The 21449-nt window shown below is 42.5% G+C and overlaps 1 protein-coding gene across 1 annotated transcript; it reads right to left on the reverse strand.

The window, feature by feature from the left end:
• Window positions 1-679: 679 nt before the first annotated feature.
• LOC131025564 (uncharacterized) lies at window positions 680-11260 on the reverse strand. Its single transcript, XM_057955361.1, has 2 exons — window positions 11082-11260; window positions 680-4310 (listed from the first exon to the last, which is right to left on the reverse strand). The coding sequence occupies exons 1-2, from the start codon at window positions 11258-11260 to the stop codon at window positions 680-682; spliced, it is 3810 nt and encodes a 1269-aa protein (XP_057811344.1).
• Window positions 11261-21449: the final 10189 nt, after the last annotated feature.

Below are 21449 nucleotides of genomic sequence, written 5' to 3' on the forward strand. Positions count from 1 at the left end.
AATATCCGTGTCCAAACCCTGTGATCTATTGAATTGAGACGAAGGGAGTATAATCTTTCTACCTCCAAATAAGTTGACGGTCAAAAAGTCTAATGTTGATTTCTTCATTCTTTTTGTTGGGAGAACACAAAAAGCAACCGGTTTCTGCCGATGGCGAGACCGACCTACTAGAGAAACCATCAAACGAAGCAAATAACTACGATTTTCCTAATTTCCTTACATTTGAATCCCATTGTCGGGAGAGATGTATATGGCATACCGATGATGGGAACGATTTCAAGTCGAGTCGGCACAATTCTTCATTCTGTGCAGTGTCATAGGTAATGACCCGATGGGATTCCAACCTTACCTCAGCAGGTACCACAACGTTTGACCCATATACCAAAGTAAAAGGGGCTTCTCCCGTTGCAGTCTTCGGGCTAGTTCTGAGTGCCCATAAGACTGTGTCTAATTCCTCGGCCCATCGTCCCCTACTTCGTTCGAGTCTTTTTTTGATCCCTTCACATATGGTGCGGTTTGCCAGCTCTACTTGCCCGTTGGCTTGAGGATGGGCTACTGAGACAAATTTCTGCGTAATATCCATCCGAGAACAAAAATCCTCAATCCTCTTGCTCGTGAACTGGGTTCCGTTGTCCGAAACCAAGATCCTCGGCACCCCGTACCGACAACAGATGTTTTTTCATATGAACTTCTCCATTGTGCTATCATCAATTTTGGTGACAGTCTCTGCTTCGATCCATCTAGAGAAGTAATCTACGGCAACTATAAGAAAGCATTTACCCCCCGGGGCAGTCGGTAGTTTGCCCACGATGTCGATTCCCCATTTGTCGAAAGGGTGCGCTGCATACATGATCCCCATTTCTTCCCCTGGTATATTGATTTTGGGGGCATGTTTTTGACAAGCCTCGCATTTTTGCACGAAGGCCTTCGATTCCTTGCTAATTCCGGGCCAGTAGAATCCTGCTCTGATTATCTTTCTTGTCAAATCCCTATGTCCACCATGGTTACCGCAGCACCCTTGATGGATCTCCTTTAAGGCAAATTGTGCTTCTTCGGGGGCCAGGCATTTCAAAAACGGGTGTGTGAAGGACCTCTTATAGAGCTGATCGCCAATGATGCAGTAATTCTCGTATTTTGCATATCTCGAAGTATCCTCTTTCATCCGTTTACCATTTTTCAGATAGTATATGATGGGTGTTCTCCAGTCATCCTTAGTTTCGATGTTGCACACCTGCGCAGCCATTTCCCTCTTAGGTTCGAATACCAAGGTAATGTCCTCCCTCCAGGTTTGTTCGACTGCGCTGGCCATTCTAGCCAGGAGGTCCGCTCGCTGATTTTCCTCTCTCGGCACTTGCTGTATTTCGAGTTTCTCAAACTTCTTCCCTATCTCCTGGACCTTGTTAAAGTACTGCTTCATTCTTTCTTCTTTTATCTCGTAGCCTCCATTCAACTGTTGTGCCACCAATTGAGAGTCGGTTTTGATCACCACATTGTCGGCTCTGAGCTCCCTGAGTATGTGAGCTGTTCTCAACACTGCCTCATATTCAGCTTCGTTATTAGATAACTTATCCTCGAACTTGATAGCAAATTGATAGACTTCCCCTTCAGGCGAGGTGATGTAGATTCCCACCCCACACCCTTCTTTGGTGACCGATCCATCGACCTGCGCTACCCATGGTCCCCTCATAGGCCACCGTATTGCCTCTTGAATAAAATCCGCTAGTGCCTGTGCCCTGATGGCAGTGCGCGGCTCGAACTCGACCTCATACTCCCCCAGTTCTATAGCCCATTTCACCATCTTCCCCGCCAGATCGGGTCGTCCCAGGATTTGTCTAAATGGTATTATTGTCCTCACAATGACCTTGTGTGATAAGAAGTATGGCCTTAACTTTCTGGCCGTGATCATGATCGTGTATGCGGTCTTCTCGACTTCGGTGTAGCGCAGCTCCGCACCCTGGATGACCTTGCTTACAAAGTATATGGGTTTTTGTTGCCGATTCTTCTCCCGGACCAGCACTGAGCTCAGAGATTCAACTCCCATGGAGATGTATAAGTATAATGGTTCCCCCGGAGAGGGCTTTGTCAATACTGGTAGTTTGGTCAGGTAAACTTTTAGGTCTTCGAAGGCTCTTTGGCACTCACCACTCCATTCAAACCGACTTCCTTTCCGTAGAACCTTGAAGAACGGGAGACTTCGCTCAGCTGAGCGTGAAATGAACCGACTCAACGCGGTAATTCGCCCATTGAGTGTTTTGATTTCTTTGACATTCCTGGGTGAGGTCATGTTCAGAATAGCTTTAACTTTGTCATTATTAACTTCGATCCCCTCCGGTGTTACCCTGTAACCCAAGAACTTTCCTGACTGCACCCCGAAGGTGCACTTAGTAGGATTGAGCAAGAGTTTATTCTTGCGGACTACTGAGAAGGTTTCCTCCAGATCGGCCACGTGGGAGCTGGCCTTAATGCTGCGCACCAACATGTCGTCGACATACACCAAGATATTTCTCCTCAGCTGTGTCCTGAAAATTTTGTCCATCATACGCTGGTATGTGGCCCCTGCATTCTTGAGGCCGAAGGGCATGCTTTCCCACCCGAAGACTCCTGTGCACATTGCGAAGGCGGTTTTGGCTACATCATCCGGATGCATCTTTACCTGATGATATCCTTGGTATGCGTCCATCATGGACAAGAGTTCACACCCTGAAGTAGCATCCACCAATTGATCTATTCGAGGGAGCGGGTAACAGTCCTTAGGGCAAGCTGCGTTGAGGTCTCTGTAGTCCACACACATTCTCCACACCTTGACCTTCTTTTCTACCATGACTGCATTAGATATCCATTCGGGATATTGGATTTCCACGATATGTCGTGCCTCTAGGAGGGCTTGGACTTGTTCCCGAATAGCTGCATCCTTCTCCGCGCCAAAGTGTCTTGTTTTCTGTCTGACTGGTTTAACCATTGGGTCCACATTAAGACGATGTTCGGCTAGCTCTCTGTTTATCCCTTTAAGATCAGAAGTGTTAAATGCGAATACATCCGCGTTCCTGCGCAGGCATGCGGTAACTTCCCTTTGCAGGATTGGTGCCATTCCCGCTCCAATTCTGGTAGTGTATCCTTCCTTGTCAGGGAAAAGTTCAATGAGCAAGCATGCATCACTCGTGGAAACGAGTGGTTGTTTATCAACTCCATCTCTGAGTTCCATGATTTCTCTGCGTTCGGGGTTTGACGCGGTGACTATCCCCATCTTCTCCTTTCTCTGATCATTAGGTTCCCCCGGGATTTTTGCTTGCTTTCGTTTCTGCTTTCGGGTGTTGGGATCGTTTCCAACACTATCATTATGTTGAGTTAGTGTTTGCACATGACATTGCTTCGATGTAGCTTGATCCCCCCACACCTCCCCAACTCTTCCACCATCTATCGGGAACTTCATTTTGAGGTAGAATGTGGAAACTACTGCCTTGAAGGTGTTAAGCGCGGGCCGCCCCAAGATGATGTTGTACGTGGGTTTCAGAGCGTCTATGATCAAGAATCTGATTGTTCTGGTTTTATAACCCTGCAATCGTCCCAAGGTAACTGGCAGTTCTACCATTCCGATTGGTACTACTGACTCTCCTGAGAATCCATAGAGTGGTGCATTCGTTGGTTCAACATTGACATCTGAGCCAAGGGCCTTCCAGCAGTTCCAGTACACAATGTTCACCGCGCTGCCCGAGTCCACGAAAACTCGGTGGACCAGGCATTCAGCCACGTCTGTTGAGAAGACTAAGGCGTCATCATGGGGGTACATTAACGGTGTGGCATCTTCCGGGCCGAAGGATATGGTGGGTTCGCTGGCTGCGCTGGTGATAGCCATGACCTTAGAGTTAAAGTGTCCTGTTCTCACAGCCCTGACAAGTTGTTTCTTCGCTCTGTTTGATGTGGGTATACCATTTTCTCCAACGATCATATGAATTTCCCTCTGGAAGGGTGGTCGTTCTGGTGCCTCATTCCTTAATTCTCTTTCCCGCCTGTCATCTGGGCCATTCCTTCTCTCCCCCCCATCACGCCTATGGTTATCCCGGTCACGGTTGTGCCGTTCTCCGTTCATTGCTCTCGGGGGTCCAGTGACGAATCTGTCTAGTCGACCTTGCCTTACCAATATCTCCAACTGGTTCATCAGGTGTCCGCAGTTTGCGGTTGTGTGCCCATAAGCGTTATGGTATTCGCATAGTTGGTCATTTTTCCCTGGTTTGGGATCACCGCGGGTGTAATTCCATGGGGCTCGGAACCAAGTTTCATCTTTGACAAGATGGAAAATCTCGTCAGCAGGCCTGTCCAAAGGGTGACGCTCATGTGTATTGACTCATCCAAAAACACCTAACGGATGGACTCGAATTTATACGAGGTCGTCCTAGGGTGGTAAGGTGACTCAAGTCGTCTCACAAGGAAGACTTAGCAGGGCTCTAATCGTATTGCTCACAAGAAACTTAAAAGAAACCTAAACACTCTAATCGGGTAATTGGGTCTGACACTTTCTCTCCGATTAACTAATGCGTAATTAAAATAAAGCATATAAGTTAACTAGGCAAAAGATAGGAAGCCAATAAGAATGCAAGAAGGAAAACAAAGCTAAGGTTCTAAACTAGCAATCTAGAAAGCAATCATCAACTCAACACCATAAACAATGATTATCTAGGCGAAATAACATATTAACATTTAATCAAATGAATGTAAAGCAAACACACACAATCCAAGAGAATTCCGCAAGCAACTCAACGACGAACTAACTAGAACATGGTATTTGAACATTAACGAAATCAACAAGAGTTTCCAACTCCAACACTAAACCAAACGATCATAAACTTGTAAACATCAAAGATTAATAACTACCTAGGCAAGAAACTAAATCAAGCATAAGATTCGAATGCAAAGAAAATCTTAATCTCCATAAAAAGAAATCTCTAAACTTTCACCAACAAGAAGGGAAAAACGTAAGCAATAGCAACGAACTACGAATCACGTAGATTATCTAAACTCAACAACAATCATCTCTAATCCTTACATCCATCAAAAGTATAAAACAAGGATTCAATTAACCAAAGAATTCATATAATCAAGATTATCTAAACTCAACAATAATAATCTCCAATCATCACATTCATCAAAGCATAAAACACAAAACTTAATTAACCAAAAGATTCATAAACAAAGAGAATCAAAGGGAGTTCTTACAAAACATAGCAATCCAAGGAAATCCAATCGGATGAAATGTTAATTGACATCCAAAGCAATCCAATGAATCCACAATCGAAAGTAATTGATTTGAAACTCTAAAAACCTTAAGAAGAAGGTGGAAATCGCCTATGGAGGCTGCTGGGTTCGTGAATGATAAAGTAAAACCCTAGAAAGGGGTTTTTAAACGCAAAATCGTACTGTCGGATCTGCACAGAGGCGGCCGCCGCCGTGTAACGGCGCCGCCGTGAGGGCCTTTCGCAGAATGGGCACGGCGGCCGCCGTCCCACGGCGCCCGCCGTCTACTGCAATGCGCAGCATTTTTGTTTTGGTCCGTTCTCCCTCGTTTCAAGTCGGATTTTAGATCCGTTTTCGCCTACGAACTCGTATCGAGACGAACTTTGATTCTTCTTCAGACCATTCAACTAAATTCTGACTTTAATTTTGTTCACATATCAATCAATGTGAGCACAAAATCCTGAGACAACAAAATTAGCACAAAAGCTCAAATCATTCAACTCTTAAGTGAAAGAGACCAAAATAAAAGTCAATATAACACGTAAACACCCAGAGATTCATCACAAAATAGGGCTAAACAACCCCCCCACACTTGATCCTTTGCTTGTCCTCAAGCAAAGTCACGACACCAAAAGATAGTTCACAAGAAAACTTCCTCACCATTCACATCTCCAACCAATCTAAGTCTCTTAGCCATTCACATTACTCACGAGATGTTCATTGTTAAGATTTTAAGAAGCAACAACCACATGATACAATTCAATCCAATCAGACCCAATTCTCCGCTAGAGGTGAATTCCCTAATGTGATTGCCTTTATAATCAAATCCCATTTTCCTTGAAGATGATAAACATTCAAACCAAAAATAATTTTATACATCTTTCTTTTAAAGGTGATGTTATTCCATTCTCAATAGATGGGCCAACTTTCGTGAGATCAACACTTTTGGAGGTAATCCAAAATGTTCTCACGTGGTTTTCCATGCTCATAACACAACCGTCAGAGGAGCAGAGACCCAGAGCTATAGAAAACTTCACAACAAACCAACATTCAAACTCAAGGGATAAGATCGTAGGCTATCACAATGAAAACACTCCCTCTAGCATCTACCGGACAAATCACGTCAAGAATAGCTCATAAGGGTGTTGCATCCAAAACATTAAACAACTTACATCAAGAGAGGAATATGCATAGCCTGAGAGACAAAGATAGCAACCAAGCCAACACAAAGCATGAAATTTACTTGTGAACAAATCATCAAAGTGTGCATTATTACTTGAAGCCAAACAACAATCAAGATAAAGGAGACCATTTGCCCCACACAAGAAAGCCCAAGAACACAACAAAAAGACACCCACAGGATTCACAACTACCAACAAACACCCCCCCCCACTTAAAATCTGGCACTGTCCTCAGTGCAAACAAAAAGAGAGGTGAAAGAGGAAACTTCCCTAAATACCGATCCAGTGGTGAGTCTGTAGTGTCCCACGATGTCTGCCTCTCTCTCATCCATAGAACAAGCAGTCTCCAACGCAACAACCTGCACCAAACAACAGAAGCAACAAAACACAACACAAACAAAACGAAAGAAAAACGAAACAAGAAAAAGCAAGAAAACATGGGTTGCCTCCCATGCAGCGCTAGTTTTTAAGTCGCCAGCCCGACTAAGAGAACCCCTTAACCAAAATCCGATTGAAGATCCAGCTGCCTTAGCGCCCTTGTAAACACATGTTCTTGAATTGCAGCTGCGGGTCCTCCAAATGAGTCCTCCATGCTCGTATTCTGGGATGGCCCTCTATCCACACATCCCACGAGATTGAATGACCCAACCTCATCAAGCTTCTCTTCAAGGAGCAAGGCACACAGAAAGCCTTGCTCAATATCACCTTCCTCGTGCAGCTTATCCAGAGATTCCTGCTCAATGTCAGCCTCATCCTGCAGGTTAGCAAGGAATTCCTCCACGATCTCGTCCTCCTCCTGCAGCTGATTAAGGAATTCCTGCACAATATAGTTCTCATCCAAAGCATCAAATGCTTCAACATAAGAGCAGGTTTGAATTAAGTGAGTGGGGGTAGTAGGTTTTTTATCAAAAACAGAGAATGTTACCGCTCTACCCGCCCCCTACCATACTTACAGTTCCCGTACCCACATCGATGCGAGTACGGGTGGTAGCCATAAAGGGTCGGCCAAGTAGCACGAGATGCCCATTCTCGCCTCTAATCCCTTTTCCCTCATCAAGTACAACAAAATCAGTGAAAACACTAATCCCCCTCACGACCACCTCAACATCCTCAACAAGGCCTCGTGGGCTGCTAATGGAGCCGTCAGCTAGCTCTATCTTAATGTTCGTGCATTTCAGCTCTTTATTTCCCAACCTCTCAAAAATATCAAGCGGCATCAAATTGACTGCCGCGCCCAAATCAAGCATTCCCAAAACCTTTTCAACCCCACCTAAGCTAATATCAAAAATAAAGCTACCTGGATCTCCTTGCTTGGGTGGTGGTTGGTCTAGTGCAACAGTGACGGGTGGCAGTGGCTCACTGGGGCATTGGGTAGCCTTGATTGCCTGCACAGTTTTGCTTCTCCATCTCCCCATGGTTATTGGGGCCTTGTCCTTGACTACCTCAACGGCATGAGCTTGATGCGGCTGTTTGTCCTGGTTCGGGAACTTTCCGGTCGGCTGTTCTTGCTGCAGCTGATTCAGGGCTCCTGTAAGTTGCCCAACTGTAGTCTCGAGACGCTTGATAGTAGCACTCTGAGACTCCATGTTCTGTTTGGTCATCTCCATGAAAGACTGCATGGTGTCCTCGAGAGACGGCTTCTGTGGTTGAGCTTGCTTCTGAAACTGTTGGGGAGCATTCTGGTATTGCTGCTGCTGCTGCTGCTGAAAATTCCCTTGTTGTATAGGAAACTGTTGATACTGCTGATACTGCGGGGGCTGCTGTTGCTGATAAGCTTGAGTGTAGTTCTGCTGCTGAGCTCTCCAACCCGAGTTAGAATTTTGTTGCCCTTGATTAAACACGGGCCTCTGTTCAAATTGAGGCCTCCCCGGATAGCTCTGAGCAGCATAGACCTCTGCTTCTCCTTCAGGTGTGCATTCCCCCATGCGATGGCACGCGTTGGTTCCATGACCAAAATCGCCACATATGCCACATCCTTCTGCTGGTGGCGCATGAACTGGTGGAGCCTTCACCTGGTTCATCGTGAGGTGTTGTACTTGCCTCATCAGGTCCGCTACTTGCTTCTGAAGCTCATTGTTGGGAGCTACTGCATTGGCTTCAACCCTCCTTCCTCTAACTGATTTCTGTTGAGAACTCGCGGCAAGTGTTTCGAAAATCCCTTTGAGCTCATCAGCTGTCTTCCGGGCAATGTTGCCCCCTGCTGTACTGTCCACCATAAACTGTGCCGTCTGAATCAATCCGTCATAAAAGAACTGCATCAACATGACAGGTGATAACTGGTGCTGTGGGCACTGGCGGAGGAGCTCTTGGAATCTCTCCCAAGCCTCGTGGAGAGGCTCGTCAGCTCCTTGCATGAAGTTCATTATTTGGCTCCTAATCTCTTGAGTCTTATGATTAGGGTAGTACTTGAGCATGAACTTCTCACACGCCTCTCCCCATGTAGTGATGGAGTTCGGCGGCAGGGACAGCAACCACGTTCTCGCCCGGTCCTTGAGTGCGTAGGGTAAGCACTTGAGTCTCAACTGATCCTCGGTGAGTTCCAGCAGTGGGAAGGTCTGCACTTGGGTGCAGAAATCACGGATGAACTGCAAGGCGTCCTCACTGGGCATCCCATAAAAGAGCGGCAACAGGTTTGAATCATTGGGCTTCAGATTATAATTTCGGACCGCCGTGGGAAGCACTATAGCTGACGTGCTAGTGGTCCCAATAACTGGCCTGGAAAAATCTCCCATGTACTGAACATTCTGCTCCGCCATTGCTTCTTGGTCAGGATTGGGCCAAGCTTCTTCTTCTTTTTCAGAATGCACTGAAAGTGTCTCCTCAAAAGCTTCCAGAATGAGATTGGAAGCAATTCTCTCTTCACAATTTTTCTCTCGAAACTGTGATTCCACAAAACTTCTCGAACTGGACTCGGACTCCTTCTCCAGGCTTGAAAGAACCTCCCGAGGTCGATGAATGTTGTCGTAGTAAGGTGCAAGCTTTCTCTTCAAGCTTCTACGTCCTTGCATACACAACACGAACAAACAAATCAAACGCACCGGAGGGAGAAAATAACCGAGTCAAAAGAAATAAACAAAAATAAACACGGAAAACAATGCAACACAATCAAATGCCTAAAGCCTTCCCCGGCAACGGCGCCAAAATTTGACTCATCCAAAAACACCTAACGGATGGACTCGAATTTATACGAGGTCGTCCTAGGGTGGTAAGGTGACTCAAGTCGTCTCACAAGGAAGACTTAGCAGGGCTCTAATCGTATTGCTCACAAGAAACTTAAAAGAAACCTAAACACTCTAATCGGGTAATTGGGTCTGACACTTTCTCTCCGATTAACTAATGCGTAATTAAAATAAAGCATATAAGTTAACTAGGCAAAAGATAGGAAGCCAATAAGAATGCAAGAAGGAAAACAAAGCTAAGGTTCTAAACTAGCAATCTAGAAAGCAATCATCAACTCAACACCATAAACAATGATTATCTAGGCGAAATAACATATTAACATTTAATCAAATGAATGTAAAGCAAACACACACAATCCAAGAGAATTCCGCAAGCAACTCAACGACGAACTAACTAGAACATGGTATTTGAACATTAACGAAATCAACAAGAGTTTCCAACTCCAACACTAAACCAAACGATCATAAACTTGTAAACATCAAAGATTAATAACTACCTAGGCAAGAAACTAAATCAAGCATAAGATTCGAATGCAAAGAAAATCTTAATCTCCATAAAAAGAAATCTCTAAACTTTCACCAACAAGAAGGGAAAAACGTAAGCAATAGCAACGAACTACGAATCACGTAGATTATCTAAACTCAACAACAATCATCTCTAATCCTTACATCCATCAAAAGTATAAAACAAGGATTCAATTAACCAAAGAATTCATATAATCAAGATTATCTAAACTCAACAATAATAATCTCCAATCATCACATTCATCAAAGCATAAAACACAAAACTTAATTAACCAAAAGATTCATAAACAAAGAGAATCAAAGGGAGTTCTTACAAAACATAGCAATCCAAGGAAATCCAATCGGATGAAATGTTAATTGACATCCAAAGCAATCCAATGAATCCACAATCGAAAGTAATTGATTTGAAACTCTAAAAACCTTAAGAAGAAGGTGGAAATCGCCTATGGAGGCTGCTGGGTTCGTGAATGATAAAGTAAAACCCTAGAAAGGGGTTTTTAAACGCAAAATCGTACTGTCGGATCTGCACAGAGGCGGCCGCCGCCGTGTAACGGCGCCGCCGTGAGGGCCTTTCGCAGAATGGGCACGGCGGCCGCCGTCCCACGGCGCCCGCCGTCTACTGCAATGCGCAGCATTTTTGTTTTGGTCCGTTCTCCCTCGTTTCAAGTCGGATTTTAGATCCGTTTTCGCCTACGAACTCGTATCGAGACGAACTTTGATTCTTCTTCAGACCATTCAACTAAATTCTGACTTTAATTTTGTTCACATATCAATCAATGTGAGCACAAAATCCTGAGACAACAAAATTAGCACAAAAGCTCAAATCATTCAACTCTTAAGTGAAAGAGACCAAAATAAAAGTCAATATAACACGTAAACACCCAGAGATTCATCACAAAATAGGGCTAAACATGTATCCCCACCTCTGTTGCGTCGATCTGGCTGCGCAGGTCTCGGGGAGGGAGGCCTTGTTTCGACCGCCATGGCTGGCGTTCTCGGTGGCAGGCCCTTATATGGTATTCTCTGAGAGTGTTTTTCACCGGGGTGCATCCCGTTGTCACCTTTCTTCACGCGGAGTTTATCGGCTTCGGCCCTTCGTGCGGCCTTAGCATCCTCCAATTGCAGGTATCCTGGTAATATAGCCATGATGTTGTCGAATTACTTAGGCGGTGTTATTTGTAATGCGTCGAAGAGGGGACCTTGCTTTAATCCTCGAACGAACGCGTAACATTTGATCTGTGATTCTGCCTCTGGTGTGTCTAACACGGCCATGTTGAACCTGGCCACGTACTCCCTTAGTGATTCCTGTGGTTCCTGTTTGACATCCATCAAAGATATAGCGGTCTTTCCCATTCTCTTGGAACTAGCAAATTGTCGCATAAACATGAGGTATAAGTCCCCATAAGAGTAAATGGAGCTGGTCTTCAAGTTGTGGAACCATCTCTGGGCCATTCCTGATAAGGTGGTGGCAAAAATTCGGCATTTTATGCCTTCTCCATACTGGTGTAACGATGCCAGGCCCTCGAACCGTGCCATATGTGCCTCTGGATCAGTCGTCCCGTCATAATCGAGAGAGATTGGGCGATAGTTTACTGGCAAAGGTTCCAGTAAGATCTCATCTGAGAATGGACTATTGCTTAGTCTCGGCACCTGTCGGTGAGGTGCGTTCCTCCTTCTTCCCCCAGATGTGCCCATGGCCCTGCGCTTGTGTGGAATTTCCCTTCGAGGCTCTTCCTCCTGTTCCTCCGATGAATATGCTTCCTCGTCGGAGACTTCGTTTCTTACGGTCTCTTGGGGATGCTCTCTCAGTTCCGTTTCTAAGCTCTTCAGCTGACTTTTAAGGAATGATACTCTCTCTTTGAGTCTGGTGTTCTCCCTTTGGGTGCCCCGACTGCGCTGTGGAGTAGTGCCACTTGTAGAGTCGCCTACATCCTCGATTTGGACACTGTTAGTGACAAACTTCCTCTTGTTCTTCCCTTGTCCTTCCCCGGTATTTCCCATTTCCTTTTGCGTGACCGGGTGTGATATGTTAGGTAATTCGCGATCCCTGTCCTGGGCTGTGCTGTGGTGGTTTTCTTGTGTGTTACGGGCTCGACTTCTCCCAATGCTGTCGGGATAACGGGAGGGGGCTGCATCCCTGCCAGTTGCCGGATTGTGGCATAGTTGAGCATTGCTAGCATTTGTTCAGTGATCGTGACATTGAGGAGCCCTTGTGTGGAAGTAGGCACTGTACCCCCTGGTGCTGAAGTTCCGATCAGAGACTGTGTTGTTCCCGGAGTAGTCCCAGTAGGCCCCGAGGCGGGGTTGTTGAAAGTGGTGAAACCTGATGGTGTAAGTTCAGACAAGTTAATCCCTTGGGTCGAAGGGATCCCAGCCTTCCCGGTTCCTGACTCTCCCGCGACTGTGTCAAAATCCTTAGCCAGATTCTTACAAGGATCATCAATTCCCATGGTTGGTACCTGAGAAAAATAGATGCCTGCATAAGCATATATGAATAATTGTTATTGCGCAGCCGTACTGCGCAGCCCTGTCTCCTCTATCCTTGGGATCATTGACCGCAAGGGTGGGGCCCGTAAAACCCTAGAGAAACCCTGGAGAGATTCTTGAAACGAAAGATTCATAGAAGCCCGCGAACTTCGGCCCATCAAGCCATTCAGGATCAAACGTACGGATTTCTCGAAGAGAAAAGTTGCGTAGAAAACCCTTCCTCATAGATATTCATGAGGAACATCAAGTTTTTCTGGGAAATAAACCCAGAAAAGATATTTCCACATTTCATCACCAAAAAGGAAAAAAAACCATTATGACAATAAGGAGCTCAGTTATATGGTAATCATTACCAAAGAAAACAAACGTTAGTGAACATTGATATCAGGGAAGTGAAAGTTTTAAGCAATCTTTAATCATACATCAACAAAGAAAAACCCTCAAGATTATACCGGAAGCCGCTACCTAACAGAGGTGTTAGGCAGGTAAACAGAGATAGGTGTGAGTGAACAGGGGTTTATGCACAACAACATGTAAGAACAGAGCATGCATGTAAGATTTCGGAACTCTCAAATCAACCAAAACTCTCGCCCCAACTCAACTGTTCCCATGTGCATACGAATGGTAAGTGAACCTCTACGAGCGAAAAAACTCATCTAAAGAACGAACACCCCATCCCAAAGCTACGATTTACAACAAATACATTAGGATCTAAGAATCACACGAACTCAGTAGGCATCAAGAAAATTTTTCATGTCTTCTTCCAAGATTTTTCATGCATAACACGCAAAGAACTCAGATCAGAACACACGTTTGAAGATTTTCCCCACAGCATACTCGTACACCATAGATCTCCACTTATATCGAGCAAGAACATGAAGAACAGAACCCCCAAACACACCCAAAAACTCACGCCTTAACTAGCATTTTTCCCACAGACGGCGCCAGTTGGTGATACACGGAATCACCAACACCTAAACTAGAAGATTGATAGCAGATTAAAACCTGAGAAAAATAGATGCCTGATGTTTCTTTCACTCTTCAATGGAACAGTTCTTTACAGGGATCAAAATGTGCATGTGAAACTTAGAGAAAAAGATCCGTCGTTTGGCTATTACAGTCATGCTATTTATAAGAGAAGAAGGTGAAAGGGTAAAATTGTCTTTTCCTCCAAGGCACGTGCTCGGTACGTCCTCGATGTCGTTGTCACCGGTGATTGTCCTTGCTCCAACGGCTTTGCAGCTTTTGCATCTTTCAGAAAGTGGTTGGAGAACTTTTCGCCTGCGCCAACATCTTCAGATGTTTCTGCCCGCGCTGCCTTCCCAGAAGGGTGCCTCGGGCTGCGCTGCCTTCTCCAAGGGGCGCTCCGTCTGTGCTGCCCCTCAGGAGGGTGTCTCTGACTGCGCTGCCTTCTCTAAGGGGCGCCCTGCCTGCGCTGTCCTCTCAGGAGGGTGCCGGTGTCTGCGCAGTCCTCTCGTAGGGCGTCGAGGTCTCCGTTATTTGCCCTGCACTGTTAGTTTTCCTAGTTTGTGCAACAATCATTATAACAGTTGACGATAATGTTAGTAACGTATGAGGCAAAGGTCATAGACTGCGCTGATGAGGACCTTATCCCTCATCAGTGGTGTACACTTACCAAAATAGAAAATGGATACTCATTTGGTAGACAAACCAAAAATAAAATATGGATACTTATTTAGTGGACTGAGGAAGTATTAAAGGTGTGTTCTTTTTTGCTATAAATTTATTATGAGAAAATAAAGGATAAAAAAATCTCCCTTTAAGTTTCTTATTTTTTCACTCTTATTTTCTATAAAAGAAAATTTGCCATTCCTCATTCCTCATTTTCCTTTACAAAGAGGGATAATATTATCACCATAAATAAATGGATAATATTATTCCCTTTAGCGTGAAGAAAATGAAAAACAAATGGTGAAACCTTTTTGTAGAAAATGAGAAAAATCAGATAACAGATTTAAATAAAGATTTTTTTTATCATTTCTTTTCCATGATAAATTTACAACCAAATACAACATACCCTAACAGTAAAATTGTCAAATTATATATGACTAGTGTTATAGAAAGTGCATATATTTGAGGGACGTATCAAAAATAAAAGAAATACATAATTTGCTAATGAGGCCCAACTCAAGTGGCAAAGCTGAGCCACTCAAATACTTTCCCTTGCGAGAGATCTTGGTTTGTTCTCGTCAGCGAGCGATGTAGTTTTCCCACTTTTGTGTGGGTAGTATTCTCATTTTTGCGTGGGTAGTAGTCCCGCTTGCGTGCGATTATTTTCTCACATTTGTGTGGTGTAGAGGCCTCATTGCTTATTTGATTATATTTAGATTTATCTTGTAATTATAATTCAAAAAAAAAATATAATTTTAAGGGACAATAGAAGTATATAATTAAAATGACGGGATTTTGATTGTTATATGAATTTTAATTTCCCCATGTTAGATTTAATTTTGAGAAATATTATAATTTTAAATAAGTTAAAATTCGTGTATTTAGATGTGAAAAAAGACAATTATAGTCAAATAAAAAAAATCTTGAATTTCATGTAATAAGATTCTTGTATTTCTTAAAAGGGTAAATATCACTTTTTGTTCTTCGTTTGGGCGTTTTCTCAAAAATATATCACCTTAAAGGTAATTATAAAATAATACCCATCATTTCATTTTTTTTTTCTTGTTAATATATATTACGTGTTCCGACCAATTGCCAAGATGGAAGCATACGTGAAATAAAAAAAAAAAGAAAAAACTAGAAAAATTCCATATGTTTGAAAACACATATGAAGCATGGCGGTGGGTAAAGGGCGGCAGTGGAGATGGTGGTGGGCGGAGGAGATGGCGGTCCACCGCCGCCTCTGAAATTCCAGCGAGATTGTTCGGTCTCTCCCTTCCCCGGCGAAGGGCGCCGCCTTCGGCCCCGCCACCACCGTCATCTTTTTCTCTCACCTCTTGCCTCTCGCCCGTAACCCCCTCTCTATCTCTCTCATTTCCTCTTCTCCCTTGCTCTGCCCCACCTCCATCTCCGACGAGGGCCACCATCGGCAGCCACGCCGCAGCGCCTCTTGCTCGTGCTCCTACTCCTACCCTCTCAAAACACTAAGACCCCCAAAATCTACAAATCCCTAATTTTATTTTTCTCTCTCCCTCGCCGTGAACAGCAGCTGCCTTATCTTCTCATGGCGAATGGCGAGAATCGTCGCCGCCTTCTCCTCTTCTCTTGGTCGGACAACAACAACCCCATGGCCACCGCTGCCACTCTCCACCACCTTCATCTCCCTCGCTCTCTCATCGGAACGGGTTGCAGCCTCCGCTACCGTCGTCCTTCTTCCCCCTTCTTAGTCCCGACTGGACTCACGCCTCACAAGCACTCCCAACAAGAATCAAGCACAACAAGATCAAAGATATAAAGACTGAAGTTTTAACAAAATTTTAAGGTTTTGTTCTTCTATGTGTTGCTTCAATCCCTTCGCCATATTCCAATTGTAAAGGTTCAAGCTTTATCAATTCAGTAAATGCATTTCCTTAGTTATTATTTTGTAATTATCGTTAGGGTGATATATATTTGAGTAAACGCTCAAACGATGAGCCAAAAACTGATATTTACCTTTCTTAAAATGATGGTATACTTTGATTGTTATCAACTACTGTGCGCAATGTTTAGTTACTATCTATACTGATATAACACAAAATATAGACTGTGTATTATGTTTTTATTACATAAAATTTAATTTTAAGGATATCGTGTAAACTATATATTATATATTTAGAAAAATATATTAGTTTATTAAATATTAAAATACTAAAAAAATATATTAACTGCATTGCCTTATCTAAAATCTATTTGATATGAGTATATCTGAAATTCTTATGGGATACTAAAAAAATAAATATCATATAAAATCTAATTACTTAACTAGACAAATAATAATAATATATCACTATAATATAATTAAATTGATATGAGTATATCTTGTATACACTAATATATAAATGTTATCATGCTTTGATATGTATTTATTTGAAAATTCGATTTCTTAAAAAGAAATACAATAAAATCTCTATAAATTAATAACTTTTGGACCTAAGGATTTTATTACTTTAGAGAGATATTAATATAGCGAAAATTAATTATTTTTAATTTATAGACTATTTTGTTAATTTCAGATATTATAATTTTAAATTAAGTTGTAATGTATAAAAAAATGAGAGATATATTTAAATTAAATAAATGCATGTATTTATTAATTTATTGTGGCTAATAAAACTGAAGATTGCAATGACTATGAAATTGAAAATGATTCAACAATAGGTTATTAATTTATACTCTCTCCATCCATGGAATTAGTACCCATATTTCCTTTTTAGTCTGTCCACGAAATGAGTACACATTTCTCTTTTTGACAAGTGTACCCCACACAACCTTTTAATTAATACATTCAAAAAGTTGGACCTTTATTATACTTACACCACACTCAATACATTTCTTAAAACTCGTACCGTCAAGAAATGAGTACTCATTTCGTGGATTGGAGGAAGTAATAGTTACGGAACCTATACATTTATAAAGGGATTCTCTAAAATCCCTCCGTCCCATAAGAGTGTGCACTCTTTTCCATTTTGAGACATCCCACAGGAGTGCACTTTCCTTTTTTGGACTGGTTATTTCACTAATAAAAGTGAGCCCCTTCTTCCACTAACAACACACTCATCTAACATTTATGAAAACTCGTGTAAGTATCAATCATGCACACTCTCATGGAGCGGAGCGAGTATTATTACTATTTTATTAAAAATGACTATTTTTTGAATTGACCCTAAGTCAGAACCGAAGAAATTTGTTAGTTTATAGTTTTTATTAATTTATTGAGTATTATTTTAAAGAAATTTTATTATAATTGTACATTCAAATAGAATTGTAAATTTGTGGGTCCCTTTCTCTAAAAAAAATACGCGGGTCCCATTCTTCACTCACTGACTTAATTTTTTTTTTTTCATTTGTGGACTCATTTCTCCACTTGATGAGGAGTAATATATGCAGAGCAGAGGAATGACCTTTATCGGGGAAACGGACCTCGCCAGAGGAACAGATGTCGTCAGAGAAACGGTCTTCACCAGAGAAATGGCCTTCGCCAGATAAGTCACTCTCGCCAGAGGAATGACCCTTGTCAGAGAAATGGCCTTCGCCAGAGAAGTCACTCTTGCCAGAGAAATGGCCTTCGCCAGAGAAATCACCAAAAAAGTAGCGGAATCCCCCGCTTGGGGGCAAATTTACTATTATACCCTCGACCACGCGGAAGGCATGCTTTGAAGGCGAAATTACTCTTTTACCCCTAACATGTAATCTATAAATACTCATGCGCACGCACTCTGTAATTTACGCTATCTCTACTTTTCAATACTACTGCAGTCTTATTCTCGTGCTCTCAGCAACTTAGCAATTCTTTCACTTGGGGGCAAATTTACTATTATACCCTCGACCACGCGGAAGGCATGCTTTGAAGGCGAATACTCTTTTACCCCTAGCATGTAATCTATAAATACCCATGCACACGCACTCTGTAATTTACGCTATCTCTACTTTTCAATACTACTGCAGTCTTATTCTCGTGCTCTCAGCAACTTAGCAATTCTTTCACTTTTCCGATCAACCACTAGGTATAATTCACAATTCAACAATAATTCACCGATAAAATGACTATCCGTTCATTCATGCTTTACCACCACTAATTAAATAAACAACACAAATTTTCTTAAAACTCGTGTCTCTCATCCTTAGTACAATATTTTGTGGACGGAGTGAGTATATGTTATGTTTATATTTTTTACTTTTATCAAATAAAATAATATTAATTTTGCGTATTATGTATGCTCTTTCTTCTAGTATTATAAAAAGCTATGAGATTTTATTTTATTTTTGATTTGGGGCGGGTGAACAGTGGGGTTTGAACTCTAGACCTCACTGTTTATATATAAAAATCCGCAACACATGAATATCTCCTTTGAAAATAAAATAAAAATAATAACTGCGAGTTTGAACGTTCAATATGGAAATTTGATATATTATTCATAATATAGCTTAGGGAAAAAAAGAAAAAATCTTCTCCGAAACGAAATATATAAACTTCGCTATCCCATTTACATACAATTGGTAGATTAAATAAACCTATATTAGGTGTAAATAGTTGTAAATTTGTAATAATGCTATTTATGAAGCCAATTACGAGACAGCTAATAGCCAGAAGAAATGTAATGCCGGCCGGCCAGCCATGATTTTGGAGGAGGGAGGAGTGGTATAAATCGTCATAATACAAATTTCATATAGTAACGGGAAAAAAATAGTTAATCTAGAAAACGTTCGGTTGTCGAGATAGAATAAGTCTGAGATTATTTGAGATTAAGTTGATCCGAGATTAATTTTATTATAGAGGGTAAATCATGACTCACAATCCAATACTATTTTTACATGACATTGTCCCAAGATTGAATACTGGACTGTATCTACTCAACCAAAATATTATAAGATTAATCTAATCTAATCATATCTAATCCTTCAAATTAAACGATCCTAGTATAGGAATTAAAAAAAAATGGAGAATTAAGGTGGGCTTAAGTAGAGCTGGTAAATGATCGGGCGGGGCCAAACCCACAGTTCAAATGCAGTCATAGTATTAGTACGGGTGATTTTATTCATTGCCACAATTTTATAAATTTATTATTTTATCTTTTAATTAATAATCATTAAATTCTTTTTTAAATTAATAATAGTCACTAAATTATATATTAATAATAATTTAAAAATAAGGCTATCATATAGCCCCCAAAATTTCTAGAGATGGGCGACTATAAGCTCTTGCAACGACTTAAATCCGTTGGAATCTTACCCTCCAAAGAGTTGGAGAAGAGGATCGCTGGAACAAATGCCCCGATATGAAGAGATTCATCAGTAATTTTTCAGGTAAGATTATTTGTAGAGAGGTCTAACAATTTGAAAGTGTTGCCTTTTTGGAGATCTTTAGATATTTCACCGAAAAATCTATTAAACCATAAATGAAGATCTTGAAAATGTGACACGATCATAGTCTCATAGAGCGTGTTGAAAAATTGCAGAAGAAATCAAAGGAGATCGGAGAGTTTCGTACACCTACATTGCATAAAATTTTCATTCATCTAAAAAGTAAAAAAAAAAAAAACATCAACTAAACCACTATAGCATTTGGGATTTTTCCTAAAATATTATTGAAAGATAAATGGAGAATTTTCAGATTTTGCATATTCGTAATCATCTCATAAATCTCTCATCACAAGAGAGCAACACTAATTTCTCGAGATTGAAAATAGGTTTAGGAATCGGATTGATGAGCTTGTTAAAGTAGAGGAAAAAGTGTTCAAGCACGAAGGGATTTTGCTACTGATATTGTTGTATATGAGATCAAGATGTGACAACGTCACCAACAGACTGATTTTCTCCGCAGTTTTACAATGAAACTTATTGTACCCGAGATAAACCCGCCGCAAACTCTTCATCTCGCCGGATGCAAAGATTCTTTGGAATCTCACTAGAGAACTAGTTTGATGCCAGTGTCAACAACTACCCTCTTAGAACCCGCAACGCTCTACTCGATCACTTGCACTCGAGTAAGGCGTTGCAGGGGAGAGGGGTTACTCGAGGGTTGCTCGAGTCTTCGGGTATACTCAAGCAAGAGGCGTATTTGGCGCGTTCAAAGCACGCGCTTGAATTAGAAAAAGAAAATGAAATTTTCAAAATTTGAAATTTTTTTGGCTGTTGCACTGTCTTGGAACTCGGTCTTTTGACCGTTCCAATTTTTTTATTTTTTTTATTTCTCTTCTCCTCTTTAAAAATCCCCTCTCTTCCCTTTCTCCCTACCACATTGAACATCCTTCCTTCTCCAACTCTCCCCATCTTCAATTTCTTTATTCCTCTACAATTTTCATGGATCCACACAACCCCTACTATTATGATCCTAATTGGTGCCCCGATCTTTCCGCCGATTATCACCCCGATATGGGGGGAATCAACTTGGAGGATGCCCCACCAAGTGCCAAGGAAAGTGCCTCCAAACTGAAGAAAGGCGGTGGAAGGAAGGCTCCGTCATACTTATCTTCCCGAGCATACGGATCTCATCGTCCAAGTTTGGGTGGAGGAGACGAACGACACCATCCGTGAGACGGATCAAAAGGGGGAGGCGTATTGGGGACGGATCCGCGAACATGTCAACCCCATCATCGGCGCCAACCTTAAAATCCGGCAAATTCAAGGACACTAGGCCCGAGTGAGCGCGGATGTGCGTCTCTGGGAATCTATTTGGGTGGAGACGCGCAACCAGTGGCCTTCCGGCCATTTTGACGATATGCTCCGGGACAATGCCCAAATCCTCTTCAAGGGTCGGAGCCCACAAAAGGCCGCATTCAACTATTGGAACGCGTGGAAAGTTCTCCGGAACAACCCCAAGTTCAAGTCGATGTACCTCGCCGGAGACGTGCATTCCTCCAAGAGGACAAAGACTACGGAAGAGGGCGCCTTTAGCACCTCGGCGTCGGGCGAGGAGATCACCTCTTCACGGCCCATTGGCAACAAGGCGGCGAAGGCGGCGGCGAGAGCGATGAAGGGGAAGGCGTCGGCGTCGCAGATGAGCTCGGAGCCTCCACCCGAAATAGTGGAGAGGTTGGACAAGTCCGACCAACATATGAGGGCATTCACCGCCCAGTACACCAGGAAGAACGATATCAAGGAGAGGAAGCTCGATATGCAGCTCCTCAACACGGATACGACGCACATGTTGGACGCACAAAGGGCGTTGCACGCGTCC

The sequence above is a fragment of the Salvia miltiorrhiza genome, chromosome 5 (genome assembly GCF_028751815.1).
Source record: "Salvia miltiorrhiza cultivar Shanhuang (shh) chromosome 5, IMPLAD_Smil_shh, whole genome shotgun sequence".
In the NCBI taxonomy this organism is placed as follows: Eukaryota; Viridiplantae; Streptophyta; class Magnoliopsida; order Lamiales; family Lamiaceae; genus Salvia; species Salvia miltiorrhiza.